At 45.1% G+C, this 16,614-nt stretch overlaps 2 protein-coding genes across 3 annotated transcripts; both read left to right on the top strand.

Moving 5' to 3' along the window:
• The first annotated feature begins 260 nt into the window (after positions 1-260).
• Positions 261-4,373, top strand: pex13 (peroxisomal biogenesis factor 13). Its single transcript, XM_080016702.1, has 4 exons — positions 261-406; positions 1,250-1,953; positions 2,578-2,700; positions 3,423-4,373. The coding sequence occupies exons 1-4, from the start codon at positions 333-335 to the stop codon at positions 3,800-3,802; spliced, it is 1,281 nt and encodes a 426-aa protein (XP_079872828.1). The 5' UTR covers positions 261-332; the 3' UTR covers positions 3,803-4,373.
• Positions 4,374-4,618: 245 nt separating this feature from the next.
• sanbr (SANT and BTB domain regulator of CSR) lies at positions 4,619-16,137 on the top strand. Of its 2 annotated transcripts, none has more exons than XM_080017143.1 (21): positions 4,619-4,950; positions 5,347-5,550; positions 6,549-6,735; positions 7,469-7,562; positions 7,871-8,109; positions 8,367-8,425; positions 9,208-9,368; positions 9,579-9,665; positions 10,396-10,506; positions 10,684-10,807; positions 11,109-11,261; positions 11,511-11,635; positions 11,871-11,964; positions 12,454-12,486; positions 12,801-12,900; positions 13,492-13,577; positions 13,997-14,025; positions 14,396-14,469; positions 14,564-14,652; positions 14,831-14,913; positions 15,050-16,137. In XM_080017143.1, exons 2-21 carry the CDS (start codon positions 5,401-5,403, stop codon positions 15,087-15,089), a joined length of 2,118 nt encoding a protein of 705 aa, XP_079873269.1. In that variant the 5' UTR covers positions 4,619-4,950; positions 5,347-5,400; the 3' UTR covers positions 15,090-16,137. The 2 variants fall into 2 exon arrangements, with proteins under 2 accessions (XP_079873269.1, XP_079873268.1); XM_080017142.1 differs by having other exon boundaries at positions 5,399-5,550.
• The last annotated feature ends 477 nt before the right edge of the window (positions 16,138-16,614 follow it).

Here is a 16,614-nt window from a genome sequence, read left to right on the forward strand (position 1 = left end):
GATGGGTCCAGACTAAATGAATCGATGTTGAGGACATTTAGACGTTTTTTCGACAGGACAAAATACAAAAGGAGAGTACAAAAAACAACAACAACAACAACAACAACATTATATCGTTGCGATGAAATCCAGTACACATCTAAAAGGGCAACGCTTGTGAATCGGTAACCGATCATCGACATGGAGTTAAATCGCGCCTTCTGGGTGGATGGCTTTCGTCTGGCGGCCGAAAACGGGCGTGGAGTGTCGCGCCGCGTGAGTGACGGGAGACAGGGTTTCGACGTCCGGCTCGTTAATAGTAAACGTTTGGAGCCTTTGTTTTTGTTTTAACGATGGCTTCTCAGCCTCCACCTAAACCCTGGGAGAGGAGAATCCCCGGTGCGATGAGTGCCCCTGTAAACTACCGGTAAACATGTTACCTCGCTGTGCTGTGACTCGACAATGTCTTCGTCCGGTGCTATTGTATGCTATGCGCTGTTGACTTTAGCTTCGCGAGCCGCCGCAGAGGCCCCAACACAACAAAACCTGTTGTTTTATGCCAGGACGTTTATGATGAGCTTATTTTTATGAAAATCTCCAAGGCAGAAGTGTGTCAAACAGACGGATTTCTAGCAATAGTGCTGCGAAACATACGGCCAGGTTGTCTGCAGGTCCTTAAAAATCAGCCATGCACTAGTCTCCTATTTCTGAGTCCTTGATTTTAAGATGAACAACTAACACATTTGATTCTACTCATCCGTACATTTATTCTGGTCCGAATTAGTTAGCTTCATAGTCATTCACGTTTCCGATGTTACAAAACCTCTGAATGTAATGTTTACCTTTGTAATACGTACCTGCTGCACTTTCCTGTTCCCAGATAAATAGAATCCTTATGCTATTTACCGACCTGCATTTCTATGGAGAAAGTATTGGTTAGATTTATTCCAGGACCTAATCCCTTACCTGTCTGTCTGACTTGAAGCAAAGTGTTCTGATAATAGCTCATAGAATGAATTATCTATGCATCACAATCTATGAGATAAAAAGTTCCAAACTAGCCATACGGTGTGTGTTTACAACATCGGAATTTTGCCGTGTTTGTTTCTTGCCATTATATAAACAAATGCTAAATGAGATGGTGAAGTAAGTCAAATAAAGCGTTTATTGACCTTTCTCACTGAAATAAACATGTACAACATGTTCCTGTTGTATGACTTGATCTTCTTCTCTAAAACACATATTAAATCATGTTGACACACCTCAACAGGTCTACAGACTTTGGTCTAGCCAGCCGTCCGTCCACTTCTGCAGGTCTTCCTGTCCTGACCAGGATGGTGCCTCCAGTGCCCCCTCGTTCGGTCCAGCAGCAGTCTTACCGTCCATCCTACAGCACCTTCGGCTCCTCTTACAGCCCCTATGGGAGCTCCATCTATGGGGGGTACAGCCCCTACAGCTATGGCGGATCCTACGGCGCGGGAAGCTACGGCCGCCTCCCCGCCTTGGAGGATGTGGCCCCCAGCCGGTTCGTCCAGCAAGCGGAAGAGAGCAGCCGCGGTGCCTTCCAGTCCATCGAGAGCATCGTCCAGGCCTTCAGCTCGGTCAGCATGATGCTGGACGCCACCTTCTCTGCCGTCTACAACAGCTTCCGTGCCGTTCTGGACGTGGCCAACCACCTGACGCGGTTGCGGGCGCACTTCACCCGTGTGTTGTCTGCATTTGCGCTGGTACGCACGTTGCGCTACCTGTACAGGCGGGTGCAGCGGCTGCTAGGGCTGCGGGCGGATGCCGAGGTGGAGGACTTGTGGACGGACAGTGCTAATGAAGCCCTCGCTACTGGGGGACCCCGAGGGTTCGGGACAGAGGAGCCGAGGTCCGGATCATGGCCGATCTTCCTGTTTCTGGCAGTAGTCCTCGGGGGACCCTACCTGATCTGGAAGCTGCTGAGTTCCGCTGCGGGGCCAGAAGAAAGTGGTGAGGCCTTTTCTAATGTTTGTGTTACTGAGTGTCAAATGCATGTACAGTATGTCTGTAAATTTACAAACATGACCATTTTGCATTTGTACTGCTGTTTTGAGTTCAGAGACTGGTTCCAAAATGATCTGCTTTTTGAAATAAGGACTATTTAAGGCTATTGTTTTCTTCTAACAGGAACAAATAAAAAAATCCTGTCTCACAAATGTACTGTATTAGAATCAGTTTATTACGCCAAGTGTATTTTCAAATATGAGGAATTTCATTGCTGAACAGACAATTGGCATAAAAGCTGAAGTCTCAAAAAACAAAACGAGCATCGCCAAATACCAAACAAAAATCGCCAAATATACAATAATATAACAAACAAAGTTACTTGTAAACCGTAATTTGTAAATATGCAAAAACGATCTGTGTATATACAGGAAACAAAGCGATGTCCTGACTTGCATCACTTTGTACACTGTACTGTAAAGTCTAATCACTGAAACGTGAACATAAAATGACTAAAATGAAAGTGTATCACCAAAGGAAACTGATGTAATGGACAATTGTAATGTTGGTAATCCTTCTCAACAGAATGAATATTTTGAACTGAACATTTCTTTGCTTTTCCTTAATTAGCCACTAACTGGGCGAGTGGCGAGGATGACCACGTCGTGGCCAGAGCAGAGTATGACTTCTCCGCTGCGTCTGACGAGGAGATTTCTCTACATGCGGGAGACATGATCAATCTGGCACCCAAAGGTGAGCGCTCTTGGCTGACATTGAGTATCGAGTATTTAAAACCTTTGTGGTATTGATGCCAAATTTTGACTCCAAGGTAGTTGATCTCTTGAGGGTTAGTGAGCCAAAATTATAACCGAAGGTTCATACAGGACATGACAAACATTACATGTTGTAGCCATTGTATTATATGTTGTCCACTGTGGTACAGTGATTTGTGACTGTATGCTGTCAACAGCAGCACAGTAAAGCTCCTGAATGCAGAATCTCCTATTTCACAGACAAAAAAATGAACTATTTCAGAGCTTAACATTATGAATTACATTTTGCAGTAATTCAAATTGATAATTATTTTTTTATTAACATATTCCTTTTTTAACATTTATTTTCAAAATATGAATAATAAAAATTGTGACAGATCAAATATTGTGACAGATCTACCGGTCACAATGAAGTACAATCTTATCTTATTTCACTTTTGCCTCCATCAAGGCGGATATGCATGATGAGTGGGCAGTAGGGCTTTGTCGAGAGATGGCTCTTCTGCAATAGGTAGACATACGGAACATTATTACTCAAGCTTGTATAATGATAGGGCTTTAAAATGAAAAATAGATAATTGAGACCCTAGTGGACGGCCCACTCACCAACAGTTACAGTAATTGAAAAACATATGACAATGCTGCAAGTCTCCTGTGTTCACAGAAAAAGCTCATATTTATTAATATTCTTCCGGTTTTTAGATCAACAACCCCGGGTGCGTGGCTGGCTCCTGGCCAGCGGCGATGGCCAGACGTCCGGCTTGGTCCCGGCCAACTATGTCAAGGTCCTCGGGAAGAGGAGAGGCCGCAAGCACACAGAGCTGGAGAGGCTCAGCCAGGCAGCGCAGGGGAACCCGCCGGTTCCCCAAAAGGCCCCGTCCACGGTCCCGCCACAAGTCTTGCCCCCAGGCTTCAACCTGGACTTGGGTTCGGCCCAGATCTCCCGCCCCACCCCGGAGGAGCTCTTGGAGTCGCTCTACAGAGAAACGCCCATGGGCGACGTTGGCCTGGGAACACCGGATTCCAGGATGCCTCCCGGCACCAGCACCGTGCTGGAGATCCCCGAAAAGTTGGACCTGTGAGGTCGAACCGGGTCTTGGATGTAAACACGTCTGTACCTGCACCCCTGCTCCCTGAGAGGACAGCGAAACAATCAACATAACACAACTTATCCAAGAATACGGTTCGATAGACTCAGTTCAGTCAGAATGTTCTCAGAACACAGAGTTTCTCTCTTACAAGGTTCTGCTTAAAACACAAGGTCATTTGTTTGTGTGTGTGTGTGTGTGTGTGTGTGTGTGTGTGTGTGTGTGTGTGTGTGTGTGTGTGTGTGTGTGTGTGTGTGTGTCTGGTCAACGGTTGTGTTATTTAATATTTTTATTGTTTAGTTAATTGATTTCACTCCTCATAATAAATTGGCAATGACATGGAGTGATCAGATGTTTACAGAATAATAGTGAATGATATCGGTCTGTGTGTCCTTCAAACCAACACCTGCATTCACGTTTAGATTTTAGTTTTCGCTTGCCAAGCGAACTGGGAATGCACGACTTTACAATTACCACGGCTAAACATTTTGCACATTTCAGCTGTTCTCTGACATGAAGATAATGTAATTATGTATATGCAAATATAATTATTTTGAAAATAAATATTTTCAAAAACGTATACTTTGTCCAGTGGTTGATATATTTGTATAATTAACTCTGCCCTGTCCCACACATAAGCCAGATGGTTTATCCAAAAAAAAACCTGTTAAATTATTTAACAGTGTCTGAGAAAGGTCATACAATGATAATATATTATTCAGACGTTGTGCCGGTTTTTGTCAGAGGCGGTATCTCCGGTCGGGACAGATGAGGCGAAAAGGCCGCAGTAACCACGGCAACGAGGACGCTTCTTCGCCTGCTGCACTGCGACACCAGGATGCTGCGGTCACCGGCGCCGAGCAGCCGCTCTGTCCGAACACCGCTCCGCACCCGGCTGGTTTAACGCTTCCCTCCGGCCGGCCACGCTCCCCTGCCGGGACAGTCCCTCCGCCCGTGCTTAGCTTCGCACTGCCGCCGTACGAGAGGCTTCACAAGCCGGTGGCTGGTTAGCGTTAGCCACGGCTAGCTGCTTAGCGTTAGCACCGGCTAGCTGCGGCAGTGCCCCGCCAGCAGCATCCAAACAATGCCGGAAAATACGCATTAGCTTCAAGGACGAGTGGGATTTATCGGACAACAGATAAGTATGCAAACAGTTTAGTGCTTTTATGATTACAGTTTTATGTTCACTTTACTGAGTTAATATATTTTTATTGGCTGGGCCTGTGTACAAAGTACTACATCAGCTTTACACCTGATGTGCAACCCAAACATAGCAGTAATAATAATACATGGTAACATAGTGTAATTGTCGATTTACTGATGTACTTGGGGAAATTCTGCTCGTAATATGAAACATGTTGTGCACATTTAAGAGAAAAACATGTACAGACGTCGGGGCAGCAAAACAAGACACAAAAGATAACGCAAATCACAGAATACATCATCAGCTTCAGTTCAAAGCCAGTCAGTACAACTGGGTTACAACGGTCCATTCCGTCCATGTCGCTGTTGTTTTCCTTCTATTTTCATCTCTTCAGTCGCGCCCGTCCTTCCTCCCTCTCATTCACCGGGACACTCCTTCCTCCCCAGAGATGAGTCGCTTCTGCTCGGACAACAACAACTTCCCGTTCGACAACAGCGTCCTGGTGCTGGACGTGGTGCTGGGCTCCCTCTGGGCAGCGACGCCGCCCATCGACTGGGACCGTGTGGCCGAGCTGGTCCCGGGCTTCACTCCCACGGAGGTGACCGCAGCGCCGGCTCCTCAAGTCGCAGTCCCTCACGGATCAGGGTCGTTCCCTTTCACTATGACGATTTTGTTCTAGTGACTGGTTGGAACGTTATTTATTCCCCAAACTCATTTTACAATTCCCTCAAATAAGTTGTTTGCGCTCTTGGGTTCGCAGTTCTTGCGTGTAGATGAACGAGTACCCCTCTTAACGCCACCCAAAACACCTGGAGGGTGGAGGAAAACCTCCACCCTCATTTTAAATGTATAGTATTTTTAGTCATTTGTCTTTGGTTCAGCAATTTAGTATTTCAAGGGAATGGGTTCAAGATTCAAGAGGTTTATTCGTCACATACATATATATATACTTTCATACATATATGCAGTGAAATGTAATGCAACGCACCCGGTGATAACACACAATATGTCCTGGGAAAAATTTATTTCTAATAGACCAACTAACTGACTCCTAAATTGAAGTCGAATACTTATAGAATAAAATAAAAATATATAGAATAAATATAGAATAATAATATAGAATAATATTCATAGTCATTAATGATTACAAAGTCATGATTATGATCCTTTGAGGTCTAGATTGATCACCCAAATCTGGAAATGGAGTATAATATTTACCTATTTTTATTAAATGTATTTTGCTTGTTTGCATTTTTTATTGATTTTTTTATTTTATTTTAACTATTTGATGGCTTTCTATTAATGTAAAGCACTTTGAGTTGCATGTTGCTTATGAAAGGGGCTATACAAAGAAATGTACTCGTAGCAATAATAATAATAATAATAATAATAATAATAATTATAATAATAAATGTAATATTACATTTATTATTACAACTTTAAGGGCACCAATGAGTACTTTGAAGGAACTTATTATTTATTGTAGTTTTTTTAACCCAAGGCCTAATCCAGCGATGTGAGGGGGAAAAAAACAGTTTCTCACAACGTATGCCATGATGGTGTGGTGCTGATGTCGTCGCCATGGTTACCCCACAGTGCGCCCAGCGGTTTGAGGAGCTGAAGGGCGGCGGAGGGTTTCCCCCCGTGGACAACCAGTGCAACACCCTGACGTGGGATGGCGCCGCTCCCTGCGAGGGCCTCACCTCCTTCATCAGGTCCACGCTCCTGGACACCGAGCAGGCGGCAGAGACCCGGAACAACCAGAGCGCCAGCAAAGTTACCGGTAAAATGATTGAAATAATGTTAAAGATGATATTAAACACACAGTGTACATTTTTCAAGGGATCAAATACGTAAAACAATGATATCTCACCTGTTTTACATGGGTTTTGGTATCAGATTATATTCTGTACATCCTTTATGTTTAACTAGTCATTTCACCCCCTGATTTGAGACTCCACCCGCTGCACGATTGTTCAAAATCCCACAAAGTGGGTGTGAGGACGGGACGTGACTTGATTCAGTCGATGCTGAGCAAATTAATTTGTGAAATCGAGATCCACTAAAAGTACTAATCTACGTCAGTGTCCTCCCTGCACGCCCGTAGTTGGCGTTGATTGACACTTACTCCCTGTAATGCTAAATTTTGAGCACGTTTGTAAAGAACTGTTAATATTATGACCAGGATCGATGTGTTTCATCAGAGAAGAGCCGCTATTTAAGTTTTACAGCTAAAACAACGTGTTCGAGTGCACAGCTCCTCTTTTTAAGTAAAATATTTCTATGGTCTAACCAGGGTGAAATGACATCCCCTACGGTGTCAGGCAGTATAATAGTAGATCCCTGGTCCTGGAAGCCAAGATGGAAAAATTAAGTTCTAAATACGACATTTTCTACACACAGGTATTTGTGTAACCTTTTGATCGTCCTTTGAGCTGTTTTGACTGAAACATTAGTCGGGTGTTCCTTGGTGACCAGACCGACACTGATTCCAGTTTTCCTCCTGACTCCATCAGGACTGAAGGGGATTTCCTCAGAGAGGGTCGGAGCTGTGAAGAAAGACGAACGTCACGCTGCCGAGGACGACGACAAACCCCCGAAGCCACGAGAGTAAGTTAGCACAATATTTTAGTCCCTCAAGAAAATAAACAAAATAAAGAACAAGAGCAAAAATTCTGTTCATTGTATATTTTTACTGTTTTCTATTTCCTAGTTAACTCATTTCGAGGTCTATTGTTCGCAAATTTTCCAGCAAATCCTTTGTGTTTTTTGCCATTTTAACTTATTTTTTTTCTATCTATCTTTTTATATTTGATAATACTCAACAGGAAATCCTTAAATTATGAGTAAATATCCATTCAGAAGCTGATCCGTCTCGTGTTTTCTAACAACCTTTTTTCCTTCATGCTTTGGAAAAGTCCCAACATGGTCATCCACGTTTGTGACGAGGCCAAGAATCTGAAGCAGGACTTCACCTGCCCCCGAGACCTCCTCGTCAAAGAGATGCGCTACTTCGCCGAGTATCTCTCCGTGGACGCTCAGCGCTGGGAGGAGGTGGACATCTCCGTGCACTGTGACGTGCACATCTTCGACTGGCTCATGAACTACGTGCGCAGGAACGCCGTGGGCGAGGGGAACCGTGAGAAGCCCAGGCTCGGTAACGTAGCAAATAAAACGTCAATCAACAACAACAGCATCAATGTACACCTGAATGCCCCAGCGGCCATTTTATTTTGTCTGTGTGTGTGTGTGTGTGCGTGTGTGCGTGCGTGCGTGCGTGCGTGCGTGTTTTCTCATTTGTAACTGAAGGCGCTGTGTGTGTTTTTTGGTGCCTCGCAGCGGTGTGCTCTGTGGTTGTTTTGGTTGTGGGGGTTTTCCCGGCTCGGTTGGTTACGTGGTGTTTGTCGGTTGCAGAACCCAGCAATGTGATCTCAATCCTGATCTCCTCCGAGTTCTTGAAGATGGAAACGTTAGTAAGTGTTGTGCTGTGGTCGCTGCTGTGGTGATGTGGGTGTGGGGCGCCTTGTTTTTCTCCAGGGGCAAGGAGAGGTGTGTTTAAAGTGGCTATCTGTGATTTTATCATCAATAAATGTTCACTAGTTGGCCAATATCTACGATGATCAGGGGTTATAAAAGAAATGTTCATGCCCCTCCCAGTCCAGGAAAGCCAGCGTTCCAGTCCAGCATTAGTGGTTCTGTTTTAACCTTACCTTCAGATATCCACTCTAACTGCACGGCTGGTGATACATTGGGCATCTTGATTGAACTGTGCTTCATGCAGTGATCACAGGAATCACTCTCCAGGCGACTTATTCAGGACGAAGTAGCATTGAAAAAGTACTTGCATTTGGAACTGAGTCATTGAATTTTACTCTCCTGATCTGGGAAAAACAAGAGGCCCTGAGGTGGAGCTTGGTGAAGTCAAAGTTGCACGACTGTTCATTGTGAGGGATTCGTATTTTGTTTTTTTGAAATGAATAATTAGGCTGAGATACTGCAGCGATACTTCCCTAAACCCTCTTGTATTTAGTGTTTAGGGAAAACAAACAGTTCCTACCAACGAGAGTGCAAGACCTTTTTAACAGCTGAAGTTCATCTTTCCATACAGTTTTATTTTGTTTTTAAAGGAGTGTGTGTGTGTGTGTGTGTGTGTGTGTGTGTGTGTGTGTGTGTGTGTGTGTGTGTGTGTGTGTGTGTGTGTGTGTGTGTGTGTGTGTGTGTGTGTGTGTGTGTGTGTGTGTGTGTGTCCGTCCAGGTGGAGGAGTGTATCCAATATTGCCACAAACACATGAGCTCCATCGTGGCGACGCCCTGCAACATGAACTGCATCAACAGCAACCTGGCCACGCGCATCACAGAGCTCTTCAACCACAACGAGGCGGACAACATCAGGGACAGGAAGGACAAGTTCAAAAGGTGAGAGGACTTTATTTCCCAGGCTTATCAAGCTTTGGGAGTCCATCGCAAATGTTTTCAGTCTATCGATGTGATCACCAGTCACGGCGCGCGCGCCCAGTGCTCGTCCCAAATGGGCCGGCGTTAAGCTGTGACACTATTAATCCGACATAAGATACAACAAATAAACGCAGGTCATCAGCTCTCCCCTCTCGCTCCCTCCTCCCGTAGCAAACTGTTCCAGAAGAAGATCGAGCGTCTGTTCGATCCCAGTTACCGGAACCGGGATTCGCCCGGAAATGCCTCGACGCTCTACAGGTGCGAGCAGTGGCGTCTTCCCCCTTCTCCATCTCATCCTTTCGCTGTGTGAAACCACGACGCTCCCCATGAGATTCAGTCAAAGTCAGACGCAAATTCAAACACCAATGTTCTCTACATTACTTTGGGACTTCATTTTGCCACATTTTGTATTTGTCGATTCCATTTGAAAAGTTGCCTTAACAGGGACTCGGCCTGTTTAAAAAGTCCTGAACTCAGTTTTTCAAATATAATGGTCTTGAGAAGTTATGAGGTGGGAACATTTTGTCAGATTTTCTTTGGTTGTATACATTTATTTTTGTCCAAATGAGTCATGTTCTTCTGTGTCAGAGTCGATATTTTATGTTATAAAACCCACAGCCGACCAGAATCTTTTACTTGAGAGACGATTTATCCAAAACTCAGTGTTATGTTTTGTCCAAATTCGTCTTTAAATAACTCTTTGGTATCTGCAGACAAATGCAACGATACAAATTCGACAAATGCAAAATACAACAAAATTGAGTTACTTTGACCAAAATAAGTGTCGTTGCAGTCGTCAGTGGGACAATGAGATCATTCTAACGTTTCTCAATTTCAAAACCCCCCCCCCCAAAACAAAGACACTATTAAGAATGTAGAAACGGGAGGTGTCACCTGGGGAATGACGGGGGCCTGGCCCGGCGCTTTTACATGTGACCGTCTGAAGAAGCGTCCCCCCCGCCGCCTCTCTCTGCATCTCCACCCGCAGGTGCAGCCTCTGCCTCAAGCTGCTGACGAAAGACACGGAGAGGAAGATCTACTGTGTCCCGGGGAAAATCAACATCGACGTTAGGGGCGATATCGCCTACTCCCACACCAGGTTCGACCGCTCAATGTGCTCTCTAAAAACACTCTGAACCCTGGGCTGGAAAGGATGCCAACGAGGGTTTGCACTATTGAAGGGTTTTTTTTTTCGTGTTCGTTTATTTCCTTTATTATTATTCATTTTCGTGTGTGTGTGTGTGTGTGTGTGTGTGTGTGTGTGTGTGTTTCAAAGACAGAAGAGCTGGGATGTAAATGAATACATCAGCGTACTGTATGAGGAGCTGAAATCCTGGGTGCTGGTGTACTGGAGGATCTGGGGAACCATCAACTATCTCACCTGCTCCCGCTGCCAACAGGTGTGTGTGTGTGTGTGTGTGTGTGTGTGTGTGTGTGTGTGTGTGTGTGTGTGTGTGTGTGTGTGTGTGTCTGTGTATGCGTCTGTGTTACACCTGCTCAAGACCATGTGTACAGTATGTAGTGACCTAAAACTAACTAATTTAACTCTTTTTTTTTTTTATCTTTAATGTTTTTTATTGACAAGAAGCATCGTATTTTACAGACATTCTGAAGGCTCCACTGCTTCTGTTTTAACTATCCATACAAAACAACACACAACACTCATGTGCATGTACTGTATGTATGTGTGTGTGTATGCAGGTGTTTGTGTGTGCAGAGCTGACCCACTGCAAGTACCACCCAGAGAGCGTGCTGTACCCTGGCATGGGCTCGGAGAAAGGCTGGCATGGGGCGGGCGTCCACCCCTGCTGCAACCAACGGGTGCTCCGCTTCGACCCCACCGGCATCCCCAATGTAGGCACGCACGCACGCACGCACGCACGCACGCACGCACACACACACACACACACACACACACACACACACACACACACACACAGACAGAGAGAATTCGACGTCACAGTTTTGATCAGGCCTCAACTTTTCAGAATGTCTCTCCAAAACTATTACTCGTTGGAAAGAGCGTGCAACAACATGGGAAATAAAACATGACGTTCAAATGGAAAATAAAAATCCAGGTTGAATGCAAAGCTGTCCCCTCAGGGCTGCAGAATGCGGGACCACACCGTGAGCGCCGGAGAGCCCGGCTCGGCCCAGGCCAGGATCCTCAACGACCTCCTGCTGCACAGAGACACCGTGTGTGTGTTCACCACCACGCCACCACAGGGGTGAGTGTGTGTGTGTGTGTGTGTTTGTGTGTGTGTGTGAGAGAGGGAGAGGGAGGGAGGGAGAGTCTGTCTAATGAGATTGTCATGTAAATTGAAATCAAAATATTTTACTCAGTGTGGTGAGTGTATAATTGAATTGTTGCATGAATTTACATCTTTGGGGTGTGTGTGTGTGTGTGTGTGTGTGTGTGTGTGTGTGTGTGTGTGTGTGTGCGTGCGTGTGTGTGTGTGTTAGGAGCGAGGAGTCTCCTCCTGCAGAGAAGGTTCCGGAGTGTGACGTCCAGTTGGAGCCCAGACTCCTTAGGCCCCCCCGAGGGGACGGCGCTGCTGTGAGCTCCGACCACCCCCGTCTCCCCTCGTCCGGTTTTCTCTCTCTCTCTCGCTCTCTCTCTCTCTCTCTCTCTCTCTCTCTCTCTCTCTCTCTCTCTCTCTCTCTCTCTCTCTCTTTCCGTCTCTTTTTTTTTTTTTTTCCTCCCTTCTTTGAGCCGCTTCCTTCCGGCGAAAGCCATTTTGCACCCGTGTGACGTGCAAACATGTTCCTCTAATGAAACCCTCTGAACAGAAATGAATCCAACTCCACGATGACAGAGAGGAAAGACGAAGACGTTCTCAACATGTTTTGTTTGCCGCATAAATATTCCGCTGAAAGTCATTTCCAGAAATGCCCGTACAAATAAAATGCACGAAAACTCCATTGTGCCCTTGTGAAAACAGCGTTTACTGTCATCATGCCTGCCTGTGTTTTCCCTTCACCAAAAGCTTTTTCTAACCTGCACCCCTCTCTCTCTCTCTCTCTCTCTCTCTCTCTCTCTCTGTAGTTTTCCCTTTTGAAAAACTGGAGCCTGCAGCTGGTAGGAATGTTTTCCCACTGATTTAACATCTTCACACCCACGTGTGAGTTATATTCTTGTATTCACGGGAATCTGGATTTCCACAGCTGTTTTTTGCCTTTCCGGGCGCTGTGGAGCGAATCAGGGACGAGGGCTTGTTTGCTCACTTGTTTACTGCAGGTGTTTAGGATTACACAAAACACAACACCAGTTCTATCCATGTGCCGCCTGTCACATGTCTGATGGAGGTCACGGATCACTGTGCTCCGACAACATGTCTCTAAAAAGCTGGTGTGTGCGTCTAAAATGTTTGACCGTTGTACCGTTGTGATCAGAGGCAGCAGGCCCTCCTGTCCGAGGACGAGGAGTACACTACGGGGTCAGAGGTCACAGAGGATGAAGTGGGCGACGAAGAGGAGCTCTCCAAGAAGCAAGGTGGAGTACGGGGCCGCAGATATTCCTCTGTAATCCCATTCAAATGTGTATTCAAATTTATTATTTTTAATGCTCAAATTTAGCAGGGGAGGGGTGGGGGGCGTTCCGCATGGTTCCGCATGGTTCCGCATGGTTCCGCATGGTTCCGCAGCTCTGTAGCTCCGATCAGAGCGATCTTTCCTCCAAACAAAGCAATTAAAAAGCTCTAGATGTATTTAATTGACTCTGTTTCCTGCTGCTGCTCTGCTATGGAGCAGATGGCTCCTGAAAAAGTCCCTGATTTCACAGGAGCTAACATGTGACAGCCTGCATCATAAAGTAATATCCCAGACAAAATGACAATATCAGTGCAGTATTAAATCCACCTTTATGAAGCCATAGAATATGATGGACTCAAGTGATGAAGACCTTTTTTTTAATTGTTTTTTTATTTATTTTACAGTGCTTTACAAGTTAATCAACCGCACACAGTCTCTTTCTGCACGTCCAGGCTCTGTACGAGGGGGGAATGGAGCAGCTTCTCTTTCCTTCCAGCAGGGGGGAGGGGGCACCAGACACCGCGCTCATTGTCTTTTGTGTTTCTCGGCACAGCTGCGAAGAAGGCCAAGAGGGCCACCAGACCCCTGAAGAGACAAGTGTCCTCACCCAACTTCCAGCGCAAAGACAAGTCGGAGAAGGTCTGTGGGTGTTTACCGCAAGGTTCCCAAAACTGAAGCAGCCAAAAGGGGAGGAGTCACATGACTAGTCCAGACAATCCTCCGGGGCAGTCCTAACTGAGCATATCTTAAATAATAACGACCCACCGAGTAAGCATCTCAGCAACCCATTATTCCTCAAAACGAGCCGAAAAGTTTTTTTGTTTTTTGCTTTTTCTTATAGATTGAACAGTAGAGTAGTTCGTTCGACGTGATCGCCGGCTCTCACTGAGGCTCTTGTTGCTGATACCATTGTAATTTGCCCCTGACCCCCACAACAACGGTACAGCGCAGCACGGGGCGAGCTCACACACCGATCCACGACGTGGATGACGTGTTCAGTCACTCTGACTTTTTGAATTCTTAAATAATTTTTTTTTCTTCCTTTCTCTGCCTCACAGGCGCTGTCACGGGACACCACTCCATTCACGTAAGTTATGACGCGCATCATCACACTTTGCGTTCCATGCGGTTGGTGTGATTACATTTTGTCATGATGGTATTGGACCAATGCTTGCTTTTACCAATTTTTGGAGATGATTAATAATTCTTTTTGATAATTGTCTTGTTTTCGATTGTTGCCTCAGACCAAAAAATAAATAAATAGAACTTTCAAGAATATTTTGACAAAAAGACACAAATTAGAAAAGTCTTCCAAATTAGAAGCTGATGGACATCTTACCTTGCACTTCCTGCGGCACGTTGCCTTCACCCTCCACCGCTGTTCGGTGTGTTGTCCTACTCAGGTTGTTTTTGTTTATGTTCTCACCATCTCTGTCTTGTGCGGGTGTCTTTTGTAGAGTAAGCGTTCAGAAGAGTAAATGGGACAGTTCTCGCTCCATGCGCTACAACCAGGACGCTCAGCGGGAAGAAGGTACGATATAAGGAAACAAACCAATATACAGTGTTGAGACTGTGCACATGGTGCTTAAACTCAGGTTCCGTGTTCTTCCGTCGCTGTGAACCAGACCAGCGTCGCATGGTGGAGATCGTCGGACATTTGACCAAGATGAGGTTTGGCGACGTGGAGCAGAGCAAATCCAAGGACACCAAAGAGGTAGGGGTGTGTGTGTGTCTTCAATTTCAGCAGGCATTTTTCACACATTTCGGGAACAATGCAGCTTGACAGCATTTCAAAAGAACGTTGTTTTTGGAAGCAGCGAGCAATGATGGTTTTTACGTTTTATTTAAATGCTTTGTGCTGTGTGTGTGTGTGTGTTTGTTTGCCATCGCAGCCCGCTGCAGGACTCTATTCCAAGTTGGAGGCTCAATTTAAAAGCACCTCTCATGCCAAACCGAGCTCTGAGAAAATACCCAGGTACTTTTATTATTGTTATTATTATTATTATTATTATTATTATTATTTCTTCTTTTTGCATCGTACCAACACAGATCCTCTCCTGTCGTCGTTCCGTTCCACCACTGACCGCTCCCTCTCACGTCCTGTCCCCCAGTAGGTCGAAAACACGTCACGCTCAGATCCGGACAACATAGACCCTGCGAGGGATGCGGGGAGGAGAGCGAGGGAAAGAGAAGAACATGAGAAACCTCAGCGGGAAGGAAGAGCCGCCTCCTCTTCCTCCTCCTCCTCCTCCTCCTCCGCACAGCTCCTTTTCTTCTGAGACAAAACTATTTAATCTGCTGTCCGCTCTGGCCAGAAAACCAGGGTGTGCTCTGCTGGGGAGCATGTACAGGGGGTCACAAACCTGAAAGAGCGTGGAGGGGGTGAATTGCCAAATAATACATCCGTCAAAAATAGACATGTAATCTTAAAAAGAAAAATCTTTGTTCTATTTATTTTTTTTCATTCTGAAAATATAAAGTAAACTTACGTGGATTAATTAGGAAATTTGTGGGACAAATATGCATATATTAACAATATGTTCTAAATATGTAGCGGGCTGAATGGTCCCCGGGCCTGCAGTTTGAAACCCCTGGTGTACACACTTTATCTGCCTGCAAGGAATTGCTGTGCGTTTTAACATTTAACTTTAGGGAAAAAAAAACAAAACAAAAAAAAAACTCGACCTCATTAGTGAAGTTGAGCATCTTTTGTGGGAGAAAGAAAATGTTCATTTTGCTGTCAACCCCCATGCAATTCCTTGTGGGGCCACTAGGGGGACGCAGACCCCAGTTTGGGAATCCCTCCCTGACCCCAGTCCAGTCAGACCCTGTCATGGAGGCCAAAGGGGATCCAGGTTGGTTTTTTTTTTTTTTTCTCTCACTATCTGATTGCACGGTCTACCAGGTTAAAAAATACAACAACATACATGAAAGTATCACTTGCAGTATTACTTGTCTCTGACAAGGCAAAGCCTCCTTAGTCTCCATTTAGTTGCAAATCACCATATGCCAAGAACTGACTGGTAACACGCATTCAGAAACGAAATGCAAAGAATGACTGTATTTACTCACACTGTGCGAACACTAGAGGTTGTGGAAAGGAAATAGCTTTATGTACTTATGCAGGATGGCTGTGTTGTTCGCCCCTGATGTATACAAACAGGGGCGAGGTGAATAAAACGTTTATTATTTAAGCTAAGCAGTTTCTCTTTTTCTTCTATCAAGTACTGTTTTTTATGTTTTTGTTTTTTTTTAAATCTGTGATTCAGTGTTTGACCAGCAGGTGGCTGGTCATCATCGAGGAGGCTCCTGTGGATCCCACAACATTTTCATTTTTATGCAACCAGACAATGAGGGTGAAAACTCTTGAGAATTTAATGAAGTGTCCCTTAAATAAGAATTCCAACAGTCACCTGCATCCCCGTCTTGTTTTTGTTTTCCTTGAAATACAAACGTCCGAATAGAGACAGGGCAAAAGGTAATTTGTTTTGAATTATTAATCCAGACCCCGTTTCTTTTTATGTTAAACTGATGTGACTGAACTGTAGACGCGTAAAAGCCGAAAGTCTCCAAAACTTAATATACTTTAGTCCTTAAGTCCAATAGTATCATTGGCTGCTAGGTCAAGGGATGTCTCTCTCGCTCACTCACACACAACTTTGCTTGCTGTGTAACC

This window comes from Zeus faber (genome assembly GCF_960531495.2).
Source record: "Zeus faber genome assembly, chromosome: 16".
NCBI lineage: Eukaryota > Metazoa > Chordata > Actinopteri > Zeiformes > Zeidae > Zeus > Zeus faber.